This window comes from Eleutherodactylus coqui, chromosome 6, assembly GCF_035609145.1.
Source record: "Eleutherodactylus coqui strain aEleCoq1 chromosome 6, aEleCoq1.hap1, whole genome shotgun sequence".
NCBI classification, from domain to species: domain Eukaryota; kingdom Metazoa; phylum Chordata; class Amphibia; order Anura; family Eleutherodactylidae; genus Eleutherodactylus; species Eleutherodactylus coqui.
In genome coordinates, this window is record NC_089842.1 from 45,987,152 (window position 1) to 46,000,395 (window position 13,244).

General features: G+C 39.7%; 1 protein-coding gene across 1 annotated transcript; it reads left to right on the forward strand.

The window, feature by feature from the left end:
- Window positions 1-5,670: 5,670 nt before the first annotated feature.
- LOC136633559 (olfactory receptor 10A3-like) lies at window positions 5,671-6,609 on the forward strand. The gene has a single exon (XM_066609321.1). It carries the CDS (start codon window positions 5,671-5,673, stop codon window positions 6,607-6,609), a length of 939 nt encoding a protein of 312 aa, XP_066465418.1.
- The last annotated feature ends 6,635 nt before the right edge of the window (window positions 6,610-13,244 follow it).

Consider the following 13,244-nt stretch of genomic DNA (forward strand, 5'->3'; position numbering starts at 1 on the left):
GAATTGCCCAGATTTTCACAAATGGAAACCTTAGCAAGCATCGGCGATATACAAAAATGCTCGAGTCGCCCGTTGACTTCAATGGGGTTCGTTACTCGAAACGAACCCTCGAGCATCGCGATAATTTCGTCCCGAGTAACGAGCACCCGAGCATTTTGGTGCTCGCTCATCTCTAGTAATTACCCTTGCTTATCTTGCTCATGCTGCAACAATATGTTAAAGGGGGACCACTTTAGGCATCCGATCTCGAGAAAGAAATATCCCTTGAAGGAAAGATTTATGTGTGCTACGTCTTACGCCATATATTTAATTACCTGCCCCTGTGGGCTGGGATACGTTGGCGAAACGACCATGGAGGTTAGGAGTCGTATCATCAACCATAAAAGTAGGGTCCGGACGAACAAAATTGAACTTCCAGTCCCAAAACATTTTCATGAACATCGCCATTCCGTAAGTCAACTTAAATTTAGGGTCATAGATTGGGTAGCCCCACTACCGAGGGGTGGGGACAAGGTGAGTCTCCTTAAACGTAAAGAGATAAAATGGATCTATGAATTAGATACCTTATCCCCTAAAGGGCTAAATATTGAATATCCAGTTGCCCCATTTCTCTAACTACGATATTGGTCCTCATGTGGTGTTATGTAAATATTATGAACTATAATTATGTACATCAAATTTCTTGTCTTCAGTGTTCTAATAACAGCTTGTTTTTATTTCTTTAGATGTGATGATATCAGCGTATGCAATCTGCCCGTGACTACCGGACTCCCCGCCCCCCTCTTTTTTTCTCTAAATTCTCCACATTTTGACACACTTTTTTAGTGTATGAAAAATTTTCTGAAATTCAAATAAACATTTTTTTGCATATTTATTTTGGTGTGGTGTAATCTCTCCCTGTCTGTTTATATTTTATTGGCACCATGGTGGCATATATATCCATTCATGGACTATAGTTAACAATGTCTACTACACAGGCTACATTTTTTATGAGATTTCGATATCTTAGTGTGCTTTCGATGTTTATTTGTTATACTGATACATAGCCTAATATATTTCCCCTGTATCTGGGTTATAGCTATGAAAAGTTCATTCGGACCAGGTAGATAGATTGATTAGCTCTTTTTTTAGCTTCAACCTCCTGTCTAGTAGATGGATGAACTGTTTTATATTTGTATAATTGCTATGGGACAGACTGAGTGTGTCGGTATGGAGTATAGATAATTGTACATCTATTTTGCACACTAGTATACCTGTGGGCATCCTCTTGCAATAGATATGTATATAGAACCTATGTATGGCACCTTATGATATTGCCGCTCTTATCCTAGTACATAGTACAACAGTTATATCTTGTAGTTTATTCAATATTACAATATACATTCCTATATAGTCCATTGATGGGGGTCTAGCCGCTCTGATCTTGATGTGGTGTGGAGCAATTTGGCGCTACTATTGCTTCTTCATGTCATTACACGTGCATTTCTCCGTCGCACAAAAAAATTGGAACTGCTCTATTTTACTGCATATTCACGCATTAAAGGTCCCTATGGAAGTCAATAAGGGAGTGGGAAAATGCACGCTCAATACGCAAAAACATAGCCAATGCGCTGCTCAGAATCACGAGGAACGAACACATCTGGACCTCCTAGGAATAAATAGCCTTTAAATCAGGGTGGGGCGTGTAACTTACAAACACGAACTGGTTGGTCCTAAGTGTTCAAAAGAGTGCAGTTCTATTCTAAGTGCAGATGCAAATCAACCTTGTTCACTGCACAAATACTTGCACTGAGGCAAAAGAATTTGCACATATGCTCATGTGAAGCCAACCTTACGCTCAGTAAGAACCGAAGGAAATCAATGGATATGCATAAATACACAAAAAATACATAGGAAACCTGCATAAATGCTGAGTATCTATGCACAAAATCAATGGGATTGCATGCGTTTTTTTAACGAAGTGTAAGTACAACGCATAATTATGCGCAAAAGACTGCCAATTGTTAGGTATAGCAGACAGATCTGTGGCTTTGCCCTGTCTATTATCTGATTTTGCATTTATTTTGCTCCAGCATCTTCAGAGTTAAGAGTTTCTCACTACTCCACTCAGCTGGAGGCTGTTTGCCAATCACCCCACTATATAGTTTCCCCACATCTGCTGCCCAGTGCCTCAGGGTTGTTGTGATGCTATGACTGCTCATGGCTGCTTCTCGTGCAGTATCTCTGTGACAACTTTTCTCAAGTCTGCTGTAGCTTTAACGCTACTGGTGCTGTATCCAGATCTTCTGTTCCTGTTCACATCCTCGGTTCCTGTTTCTGCTTGGTACATCATGGTCTAGTTAGGGCTTTTACAGGGTTATTCAACGCCCAGATTCCAGCTCGGGGCTGTTTTTGTCAGGACGATTGCTCCACTTCTGTTAGGCAGGGACTTCACTATCCCACACTAGCTCAGGGCTAGCTCAGTCTCAGTCTCCGCCTTGTACCAAGCTACGCGCTAAGGAGTGAGCATCTGGTCTTTGGGTCAGCTGTCAGTCCCGCTGGGTGGTTTCCCTGCTCGGAGGGACGATACAGTGGATCCACACTCAAATATGTAACAACAATAGACAACAAAACACAACCCTATAGCATATTTCAGCCTGTGGTTATGCTGCATATTGACAGACCAAGATACGCATATGCCCATGTGAATGCACCCAACGAGTGGTGATAGAAACATTAAAATTATGCTGTTTATGTTTATGCCATTGTCTACAGAGTTGTTAGAAATGTTTTTATACATGGAAAACATTTTACACTTTTCGTTATCTAGACTAATTTATGAAATTGCAAAGTCAAGTTAAAGGGAAGCTGTAATCATCTATAAACACCATAAACTAAGTTATGGCGCTTGCAAGTTATGTGATAGGGAGCCCAGGCAGCTGTGTCACATACTCATCCGGTCCTCAGTATCTGATGAGAGATGAATAGTAGTGCGCACCTACAGCCTTCTGAAAAAAGTCACACTGCCTATGTGTGTGCTGACTTTGTGGGGAACATCACCGAAAAATCTTTGGAAATTCCTGAAGAACAGTAGAAGTCCCAGAAGAATAGAGAGGGGCAAAAGTTGTCTATATCTTTAAAAAAGGGAAGAAGGTAGACACAGGAAACCAAAGACCTGCAGTAGATGTAGTATATCTTGACTTTAGTAAAGCATTTGACAAAGTATCTTACACAATCCTTATTGAAAAAATGACCAAATATGGAATTGACAAGCCAACTGTTAGGTTGCTTCACAACTGGATGAGTGATATACTAAAGAGTCAGCATGACTGGCTGCACATCCAACTGGAAGGATGTCTCAAGTGGGCTACCACAAGGCTCAGTGGTGTTCAACATTTTTATAAAAGATCTAGATGAGTGAATTGAGGGAAAACTGAACTAAATTTGCAGATGGCACAAAACTAGGAGGGATAGCTAACACTAGAGAAGAGAAAGGGTTCAAAAAGATCTAGACAAGCTTGAACAGTGGGTGGTGACTAACAGAAAGGTATTTAACAGGAAGAATTGCAAAGTTACATCTCAGGTAGATATGCAAATTATTAGAGTTGTGGCATGTTTAAATGAATGATCTTGCCATCTGGGGCCTTAAAAGTGGCTCCATCCCACTAGGCTGTTGGGAGGTGTTGGAACCAGTGGATTCGTGAGGGCACATACACAAGGTGACTAGCTCAGAACCCCCTTTTCAGAAAACCAGTTGCAATGTTTCTGTGATAGTCCAACAAGTAGCTCCAACTGTTTCATTTTCGACCATCCAGAGACAGGTGGAACCATCATTACAGGCCCCTGTGTCTGTCAGAACAATTTTTAGATATTTGCCTGAAGGAAATTTGGTTCCATAGCATCCATTATGTGTAGTGCCTTTGACAACCACCCACCATTGCTTCTATTTGCAGTGATATCAGGAAAGACGAAACTGGACTACTAGTGAGTGGAACTGAGTCAGCTATAGCGTCGTATCCAGGTTCAGTTTGGGCACTGACGATAGTTGTGTTCTTGTCTAGCATCCTAGGGGTGAGCACCTCAAATCTGCCTTTACTGTGAAGCAGCATTCTTCCCCCACTTCTGGTGTGATGACTTGGGGGCCATGGCATATGACAGTCACCCCTAGTAATAAGAGAGATAATGACAACTCAGAAATATGCTTAGGACATCCTGCAGCCACATGTGTTGCCACTTACAGGAGGAATTTTCCAGTAGGAGAATGCTCGGTTGGTCACAGCAAGAGTGTCACAGGAGTGCCTCCACAACATTGCCAACCTCTGTGGCCTGCCAGGATTGCTAAAAGAATATGAATGGAACCATCTGGGATGCCAACTTTGACAGCTTATGAGTTTGCATGATCTAGAGGCTCAGTAACAGCAAATGTGGATCCATATGCCACATGATACCATATGGAACCAGAATGTCCACATCACATCTTGCATCCAAGCTAGAGTCAGACAGATAGGGTACTTGAGCCTGCCTTGAAGTGTTCAGTTTTCCACAATAAATTATTCTTTTGCTCTTATATTGTAATCATTTATATCAAAGTTACAATCATACATATAAAGTTTCATTCTATTCTGACAACCCCTTCTAGGTACTTGAATTTTTTGACAATAAGTGTATATCAGATAAAATGTACAGTTCTAATTTATAACTTTAAAAGGCAGGAGGCCACTCAATTATTTTTTGATGCACAGAAATAACCGCTACTGTCATTGTCCTCTCCAGACAATAATTAACATTAATAAACACAATTATTTGTGCATGCTTGTCTCTATATAATGTACCAGTTTCATTTAAATGGATTTTATTCTCTCTGCATGTCAAGGCCAGAAAAATTTTATTGTCTAAATCAAAGAAGGTTGATCATCTATATTTTTCTCCATATAGAAAGCAATTAGCAAAGTTGTAAACTTTGGACAAATACCAGTTGACAGGCAAAATATGCATAGTCTTTCATGTCAGCCGTGGTAGTAACTCCGAAGTCTGAACTCTTAATCACATTATAAATGAAAGCCACATTAGATTTAACTTGTCCAAAGAGTTTCTATCTACAATCATCAGGATATTGGCATCATCAGGACATCAACATTATTAGGAAATCAACATGCGAGCGCATAATGCCTAACAATCTCCACAAAAATTCTGCTTTATTAATCTAACATTATTTTATGTACTTTTTCACCTTTCTTTTTTTACTTAATTATTGACTTTCTTCTAGTTAAAATACAGGTCCTCCTAAGTCAGACAAAGCTGCTGGAAGCTGTAAATCACTTACTATGTATAGGACAGGAGCTTCTTCAGTGTGCCAGAAAAATATAACAGAGCTGCCCTCACCTGGTGTCCAAAGAAGCCATTCGTCCTGGCACAGGTAAAGAGCAGTATAGGACTTGTAATACCGTAATATACTATAGAGAGGAGTGACTAAATAGTCAGTCATTGCATGGATTTCAGTAGTAGAATGGTTTTACCAGTGAAATGCCTATGTTGATTGTCTGGATTTTCTGCCTGACATTGTATGCTGGATCTGGTTTCAAGTAAGAAAGTTCTAAAAAAGACCACTGCTTGTTGAAAATGTTGTATACTGGATCTATTGTATCTTGAGGGACCTCTTACTGTCACAGAACCTGGGCTTTAATTAGTGGTATGGCTAAAGGAAACCGTACAACCATGGAATTTATTTTTATATCATTTTCCAATGTTCCGGAATTGCAGTATTTCCTATTTACTTTATTTCTTTGTATCTATTGTATATCTCTGGCTGCACATATGTTTTTAATTGTCGTCTATAACCTTAGTTCAAACCTTCATACTCCTATGTATTTTTTTCTTGTTAACTTCTCATTTTTAGAAGAATGTTACATTTCAACGATTACACCCAACATGTTAAAAAATCTCCTATCAAATCATAAAAGCATCACTTTCTATGGCTGTGCCGTGCAAATGTACTGTTTTTTGTTATTCGCATCTACAGAGTGCTACTTGCTGGCAGCCATGGCTTATGACCGATATAACGCCATATGCCATCCATTATTATATAACGTGATTATGAGTAGAAATGCTTGTATTAAGCTTATCGTGTACTCATGGCTCATTGGTTTGATGGTTGCCATAATACAGACATTTCTTACATTCTCCTTACCTTTTTGTGGACCCAATAAAATCAACCATTTTTACTGTGACATTCCACCTATAATGGCCTTGGCATGTAGTGACACACAGTTTAATGAAATTGTCACTTTTATAATTGTCCTTCCACTGGTTGTAGGTGCCTTTCTATTAACAATCGTTTCATATACATGGATCATTTGGACAATTATAAAGTACCATTCCGCAGCAGGGGTTAAGAAAGCTTTCTCCACCTGTACATCTCACCTCATAGTGGTGACTATATTTTATGGACCCGCTAGTATAATGTATTTGAGGCCTAAGTCAACTTATGGTACAGATATGGACAAGTTTATATCACTCATGTTTACTGTTATTTCACCATTGTTAAATCCCTTTATTTACAGTTTAAGAAATAATGATGTGAAATATGCTGTAAGAAAAATGATGCATGACATAAAAATAGGACAGCCATAAATATATATTTTTTTCTCGTTTCACACCATTCACAGTGTATAATCATTTGTAAGTGTGCTTCCCTTCACAGCCACAATTATGTTGATGTGTAAATGCTACTGCATACATTTTCATACTTGACCTCATGGTGATTCTACTTCAATAAAAAAAATATATAAAAATGCTACTAGTCCTGGCTAAAGGTTTCCTGAAGGTCTGATTCCCACTTCAATTGAAAAGGTAAGACAGTAGAGCGGTTATGCTATGATAACGATAGGTAAGCTCTAGAAATACCAGCTTTCTGAGTCTTGTGGTCATACATAGAAGCTTCACACTTTGAGAACGGGGAACCCTCTCCCGGCCCACTGAAGATGGGAAATGCCTCAGTTAGAGGTATTTGTAAAACTCTTTATGGGGTAATTGAAATTAGTTATGTAGGTCGTTAAATAGCTTTAATCTCTGACCTTCAAGAAGATCTCATATTTTAGAAATACCTCTCACTCACCAGACATCAAAGTTTGTATCTGGGATTAGTATCTGTAATGCTTTTAGAGTTATTTTAGAAGTCCACAGAGGCAGGAGCCCTATTGATAGAGATATATTTTGCAATATAAATAGGGAGGCCATTATCATAGGAAATGTGAATGTAGGGATTTTTTATATAGTCTGGAAACCCACAAAACTTATATCAATAAATCAACAAGTGACATCCACTGCTAATGAATCCCACCTGATCTTTATCAATAAGATTCTTCATGACCTCCAAAAGTCTGTTTGCTAGTATTCTAGCATACAGTTTTATGTCTGTATTTGTGAATATTTGGTATGTGAGCCCTGTTTGGTTTTGCTTGATTTGCTAGTATAACTCCTGGTCTATTGCGTTTCCAATAATATGTCATCTTCAGTTTCCTCATGGCTATGTCATGGTTATACACATTGAGTTCATGGAGTTGTTGAGTAAGAGATGATATCTCCCAAGCCCTGTTCAATGAATAGTTTGCTTTGTTTAATTTATGTAAGGAATAAAGTTGTGTTTGTAACAACAGTAGTAGAGCAGCTACTAGCTGTCGCCTTGTGGGCGCACCAAAAGGTGGAGTCAGAGATCTCTCCACTATCATTGAGCTCAAAAAATTCACGGAGTGATTAGTGATGTTTGAGGAGTGTATTTGGGATATTGTAAAATATAGTTATTCAGTCTACATAATCTAGTGGGTGGGTTGTTGTATTGTTCCTGAAGCAACATCATTGCAGGGCATGATCCAACCAGGAGATACTTCCTGTTGCTAGGGAGGAGACTCTGTGTCTACAATAGTGAGGTATATCCTACTGTAGATCTTGTGGGGATGGGAGATGGTTGTGTAGTCACGTTCTGAAGGGTGTTGAATTTGCCAAATATTAAATAAGTTATGCTTGTTAAAGAGTGGGACCATTGAGGATGACCTGTCATTGGGTCTGTTACTAGACGAGTCCATACAGAGTTAAGGGTTTAATTTTAAATCACCTTAAGAGGCCTATACTAGAGTTTTTTTTAAATAATTTTAAGAATCTTTTGCATAAATCAGTGTTGTCTAGAGTTATGAGCATGCACAAAAGCAATGTTGTATATTCCTAATAGATCAGGTCAAAATAACAAATCAGCCACTTTCATCGCTGATCTCCTTTTCGAAGGAGAATGTCAAAGAGTCCCAAGTGTCAATAGAGACACCACATCTTTTGCGCATTGCACGGGAAGACAAAATATAGGGGAATCCCTTATGTGTTAATATAAAGGATTCCTCCGTGTTTAAATGTGTTTCTTGGACCCCTATTATGTCTGCATTTGTTGTGTGAGCCCACATCCACATACTTGATCTCTTGAAAGGCGAGTTTAGCCCTTTAGCATTAATTGAGATTATGTTAAGTACCATAATGAGACCAGACACATCATGCCTTAAATAGGGGTGCGCATGTGGGCCCCAGGAGGAAGAACACCCAATCCAGGTGGCCCATGGATCCATTTCCCCACCAGTGCAGCCAGAAAGTGACCTGGGTTGAGTGTGGTTTGGACCAGTTTGATCGGAATTTTTGGAGTGGAGTTACAAAGGGTACATTAAGTCTCAGAACAGGGACTAAAAACATCAGTGAGAACCATAACAGATTAAATGATATCCATATTACCATAATCCTGGAAGCAACTGAATTTAACGATTGCCAGTAAACATGTGCCTACTTTTTAGCTTAGAAATTGGAATAAAATATATCCGTAATAAAATTTAACCTCGATGTAGAGGTAAAGGCATTCTTTCCAGGTGGAGCGATTAATTAGGTGGTGGGCCTTTACAGCGACATTTGCCAGAGTGTTCATCCATCCATTCCCCTCAAAGCTCTGAGGGGTTTCTTTTCGCAGGTGTCCCTTGTGGAGAGAGATGCCAGTTTCTGCAAAACTGTCCGGCTTCCTCCAGTGTTTAAGCATCAAACTTTGTGCCATTTTTCATGATCATGTGCTTTACTGGGAAGCTCCACTTGCATGCAATGCCATACTCTTCTTTCCTCCCATGAGTATTGCAGCAGACAAGTCCGCATAAATTGATATATTTTGGAATTGATCTGGAAGTGTGGTGGAGATCCTTGCGGCTTTCAATATTTTCTCCTTTATGTGATAGAAATGTAGACAGAGAATGACATCTCTCGATATGGAAGTGGGAAGAGATTTGGGCTTGGGGAGCTTGTGTGCCCAGTCAATAGTGAGGTTGAGAAGAGTAGCCCCAGGCAATATGATGGCAAACTAGTCAACAATGAATTCTCTCAGACCCTCATTTTTGGCCGTTTCTGGTACCCTATCCCCCCTAAGATAGACATTATTCTGTTAGAACCTGGCCTCCATATCACAGAGTTGTCACTTCCTCCATGAAGTTTATGGTATCAACAAGCTCTTTATGAGTGGAAGTCAGTTCCTCCATCCTATTTTCAATATGAGATGTGCGATTGCTGATTGATGTGATTTCTATCTGCAAACAGGAGAAGGCTGCGTGGATGCCTGTCTTGATGGATAGTTTAAGATTTGTTACCAGGGATTGCATCGTAGCTTCTGTAACAGGAGCCATTGATGTGCACTGAGTGGTTGCATGCTGCGGTGAGGGATTGCCCATTGAGAGTTCACCCTAGTCTTCCCCAGATTGTGGAGTAGGGGAAACTGAGGGAAGCAGTGCCTCCATAGAGTCTGCAAATTCTACAGTAATGGTTCCCTTGTGAGCATTGGCTGAAGCTTCTCCTGGTGGTGTTAGAGTGGGTAATGGGCTGCTGACTTGTGAATTGCAATCCATGATCCATAGTGATCAGTGCTGCATTGCTTGCTCTGAGAGAATGCCTGGCCAAACTCTTAAGCAAATCTTCCGGCAAACCTTTCGGGGAGCCCTTTTCACTTGGATCGCCGGATGAGGAGGCTGCCTGCTGCTGATGGACGGTGATACATCTTGTGAAGACTCACTGGCCGGGAAGTGGACCATCACTCCAGCGCATTCAGCTGTATTAGAGTGTCTTGGTGAAACTTTAGGAAACAGTAAACGGGTCAGTTAACGCCAATTGGTGCCAGTTTTGAGCTTAAGGATCTGGCAGTGCAGGATTACAGGTCTTCCTCCATGCGCCACTAGCCCACCCATTAGTATTAATTGTTTATCCAGTGGTCAGCCACTTTTGAAGGTGTCTAATGCCTTTTTAATAGGATTTTATTATTTTTTGCTAACAAAAAAATTACTGATTTGGAGTGGTGTGTTCTTTTGTAGGTTCAGATGATTTGATGGTGGTTTATACAACACAATCTATTTATCTGCTCTAGAATTTATAGGTTATTGATATCCAAGTATACTACTTTTTTACTTCCTTCTTTAACTTTTAGTATTAGTTGTTCAAGATCTTCCTTAAGGCCGATTTACACACACAGATATCTTTCAAAAGATTGAAAAATCGGTGATTGTTTTGCACAAGGTACTAATAGGCACTAATTGCTATTAGCACTTTATTAGCTTCATTTGCTTGCAAATGAGCTTCTGGGAGCTGTTGCAGAACTCAGTAGGAGATCTGAGCTCTGCAATTATCTCCATTGTACAGCCATGGGCTCCCTGTGGAGAATTCAGCACCATGGACAGAAGACACAGTGTGTGGTCCTGCCTTTCAGCTGTTCTGCTGAACCATGGTTTTCAATCAGAACCACAAACCGTGGTTCACTGCACAGTGAAAGATGGGCATATTTAGACACAACGAATATCGCTCAAAAGACGCCTTTTAAGATATAATCATTGTGTCTAAGTGGGCCCTAACTTTCTGCCAATAAGGTTGTATCATCTGCATATCTGAGATTGTAGATTTTTTTTCCACCAATCTTGACTCCAATGTTGGACTAGTCTAAATTGCATTGCCTCGAGATTGCCTCTGCATACTGGTTGAACAATGCAAGGGATAACATGTAGCCTTGGTGTATGCCTTTCCCGATTCAGAATCATTCCGTGTTAACATTGAAGGTTGTGATCATAGCCACCTGGTTCGTATATAACGTCTGTATGAGTTGCCCCAGATGTCCCTGGACTCCCATTTGTTTTAGGCATGGCCACAGCTTGTCATGATCAATGCAATCAATAGCTTTGTTTTAATCGATAAAGAATATGTACATCTCCATCTGGTATTTCTGGGTTTTCTCCATGATCCATCGATGATTTTCAATTTAGGACTCTTGTTTATCTTCCTTTGAGCAGAAATGCTTGTCTTAAGCTTATCGTGAGCTCATGGATCATCGGTTTGATGGTTGCTATATCACAGACATCTCTTACATTCTCCTTACCCGATTGTGGACCCAATAAAATTAAACATTTCTACTGTGACAATGCACCTCTAATGGCCTTTGCATGTACTGACACATGATTTGGGTGCTTTCCTATTAATCACTTTTCCCTAGCAGTACCCCATCTATATACATAAAGCTGAAAGCCCTCACTGACTCACTGACTGACTGACTCACTGACTGACTGACTGACTCGCCAAAAGTTCTCCAACTTCCCGATGTCGCAGAAACATGAAATTTGGCAGAAGCATAGATTATCTCCAAAATAGGAAAATAAATTGGGTCCCAACTCAATTATTCAATTCTAGCGCAAAAGAATTGGCGTCGAAATTTAACGTATATAATCTAAATCACTCACTTCCCAATGTCATAGAAACGTGAAATTTGGCACGAGTATTGATTATGTCATAAATAGGAAAAGCGAATGGGTCCCAACTCGATTATTCAATTCTAGCGTAAAAGAATTGGCGTCGAAATTTTACGTGCGGAATGTAATTTTCTCACTTTCCGGTGTCATAGAAACGGGAAATTTGGCACGAGCATTGATTATGTCATAAGTAGGAAAAGCTAATGGGTCCCAACTCGATTATTCAATTCTATGCGCAAAAGAATTAGCGTCCAAATTTTACATGCGAAATGTAATTTCTTCACTTTCCGGTGTCATAGAAACAGGAAATTTGGCACGAGCATTGATTATGTCATAAATAGGAAAAGCTAATGGGTCCCAACTCGATTATTTAATTCTATGCGCAAAAGAATTGGCGTCCAAATTTTACGTACGGAAGCTTATTTTCTCACTTCCCGGTGTCATAGAAACATGAAATTCGGCACGAGCATTGATTATGTCATAAATAGGAAAAGTTAGTAGGTCCCAACTCCATTATTCAATTCTAGCGCAAAAGAATTGGCGTCGAAATTTTACGTGCGGAATGTAATTTTCTCACTTTCCGGTGTCATAGAAATGGGAAATTTGGCACGAGCATTGATCTATATATATAAAGCTGAAAGCCCTCACTGACTCACTGACTCACTGACTGACTCGCCAAAAGTTCTCCAACTTCCGGATGTCGTAGAAAAAAGAAATTTGGCAGAAGCATAGATTGTCTCCAAAATAAGAAAAGAAATTAGGTCCCAACTCGATTATTCAATTCTAGCGCAAAAGAATTGGCGTCAAAATTTAACGTACATAATCTAAATCACTCACTTCCCAATGTCATAGAAACGTGAAATTTGGCACAAGCATTGATTATGTCATAAATAGGAAAAGCTAATGGGTCCCAACTCGATTGTTCAATTCTATGCGCAAAAGAATTGGCGTCCAAATTTTACGTACGGAATCTAATTTTCTCACTTTCCGGTGTCATAGAAACGGGAAATTTGGCAAGAGCATTGATTATGTCATAAGTAGGAAAAGCTATTGGATCCCAACTCGCTTATTCAATTCTAAGCGCAAAAGAATTGGCGTCCAAATTTTACGTGCGGAATGTAATTTTTCACTCTCCGGTGTCATAGAAATGGGAAATTTGGCATGAGCATTGATTATGTCATAAGTAGGAAAAGCTAATGGGTCCCAACTCGATTGTTCAATTCTATGCGCAAAAGAATTGGCATCCAAATTTTACGTACGGAATCTAATTTTCTCACTTTCGGTGTAATAGAAATGGGAAATTTGGCACGAGCATTGATTATGTCATAAATAGGAAAAGCCAATGGGTCTCAACTTGATTATTCAATTCTAGCGCAAAAGAATTGGCGTCGAAATTTTACGTGCGGAATGTAATTCTCTCACTTTCCGGTGTCATAGAAATGGGAAATTTGGCAAGAGCATTGATTATGTCATAAG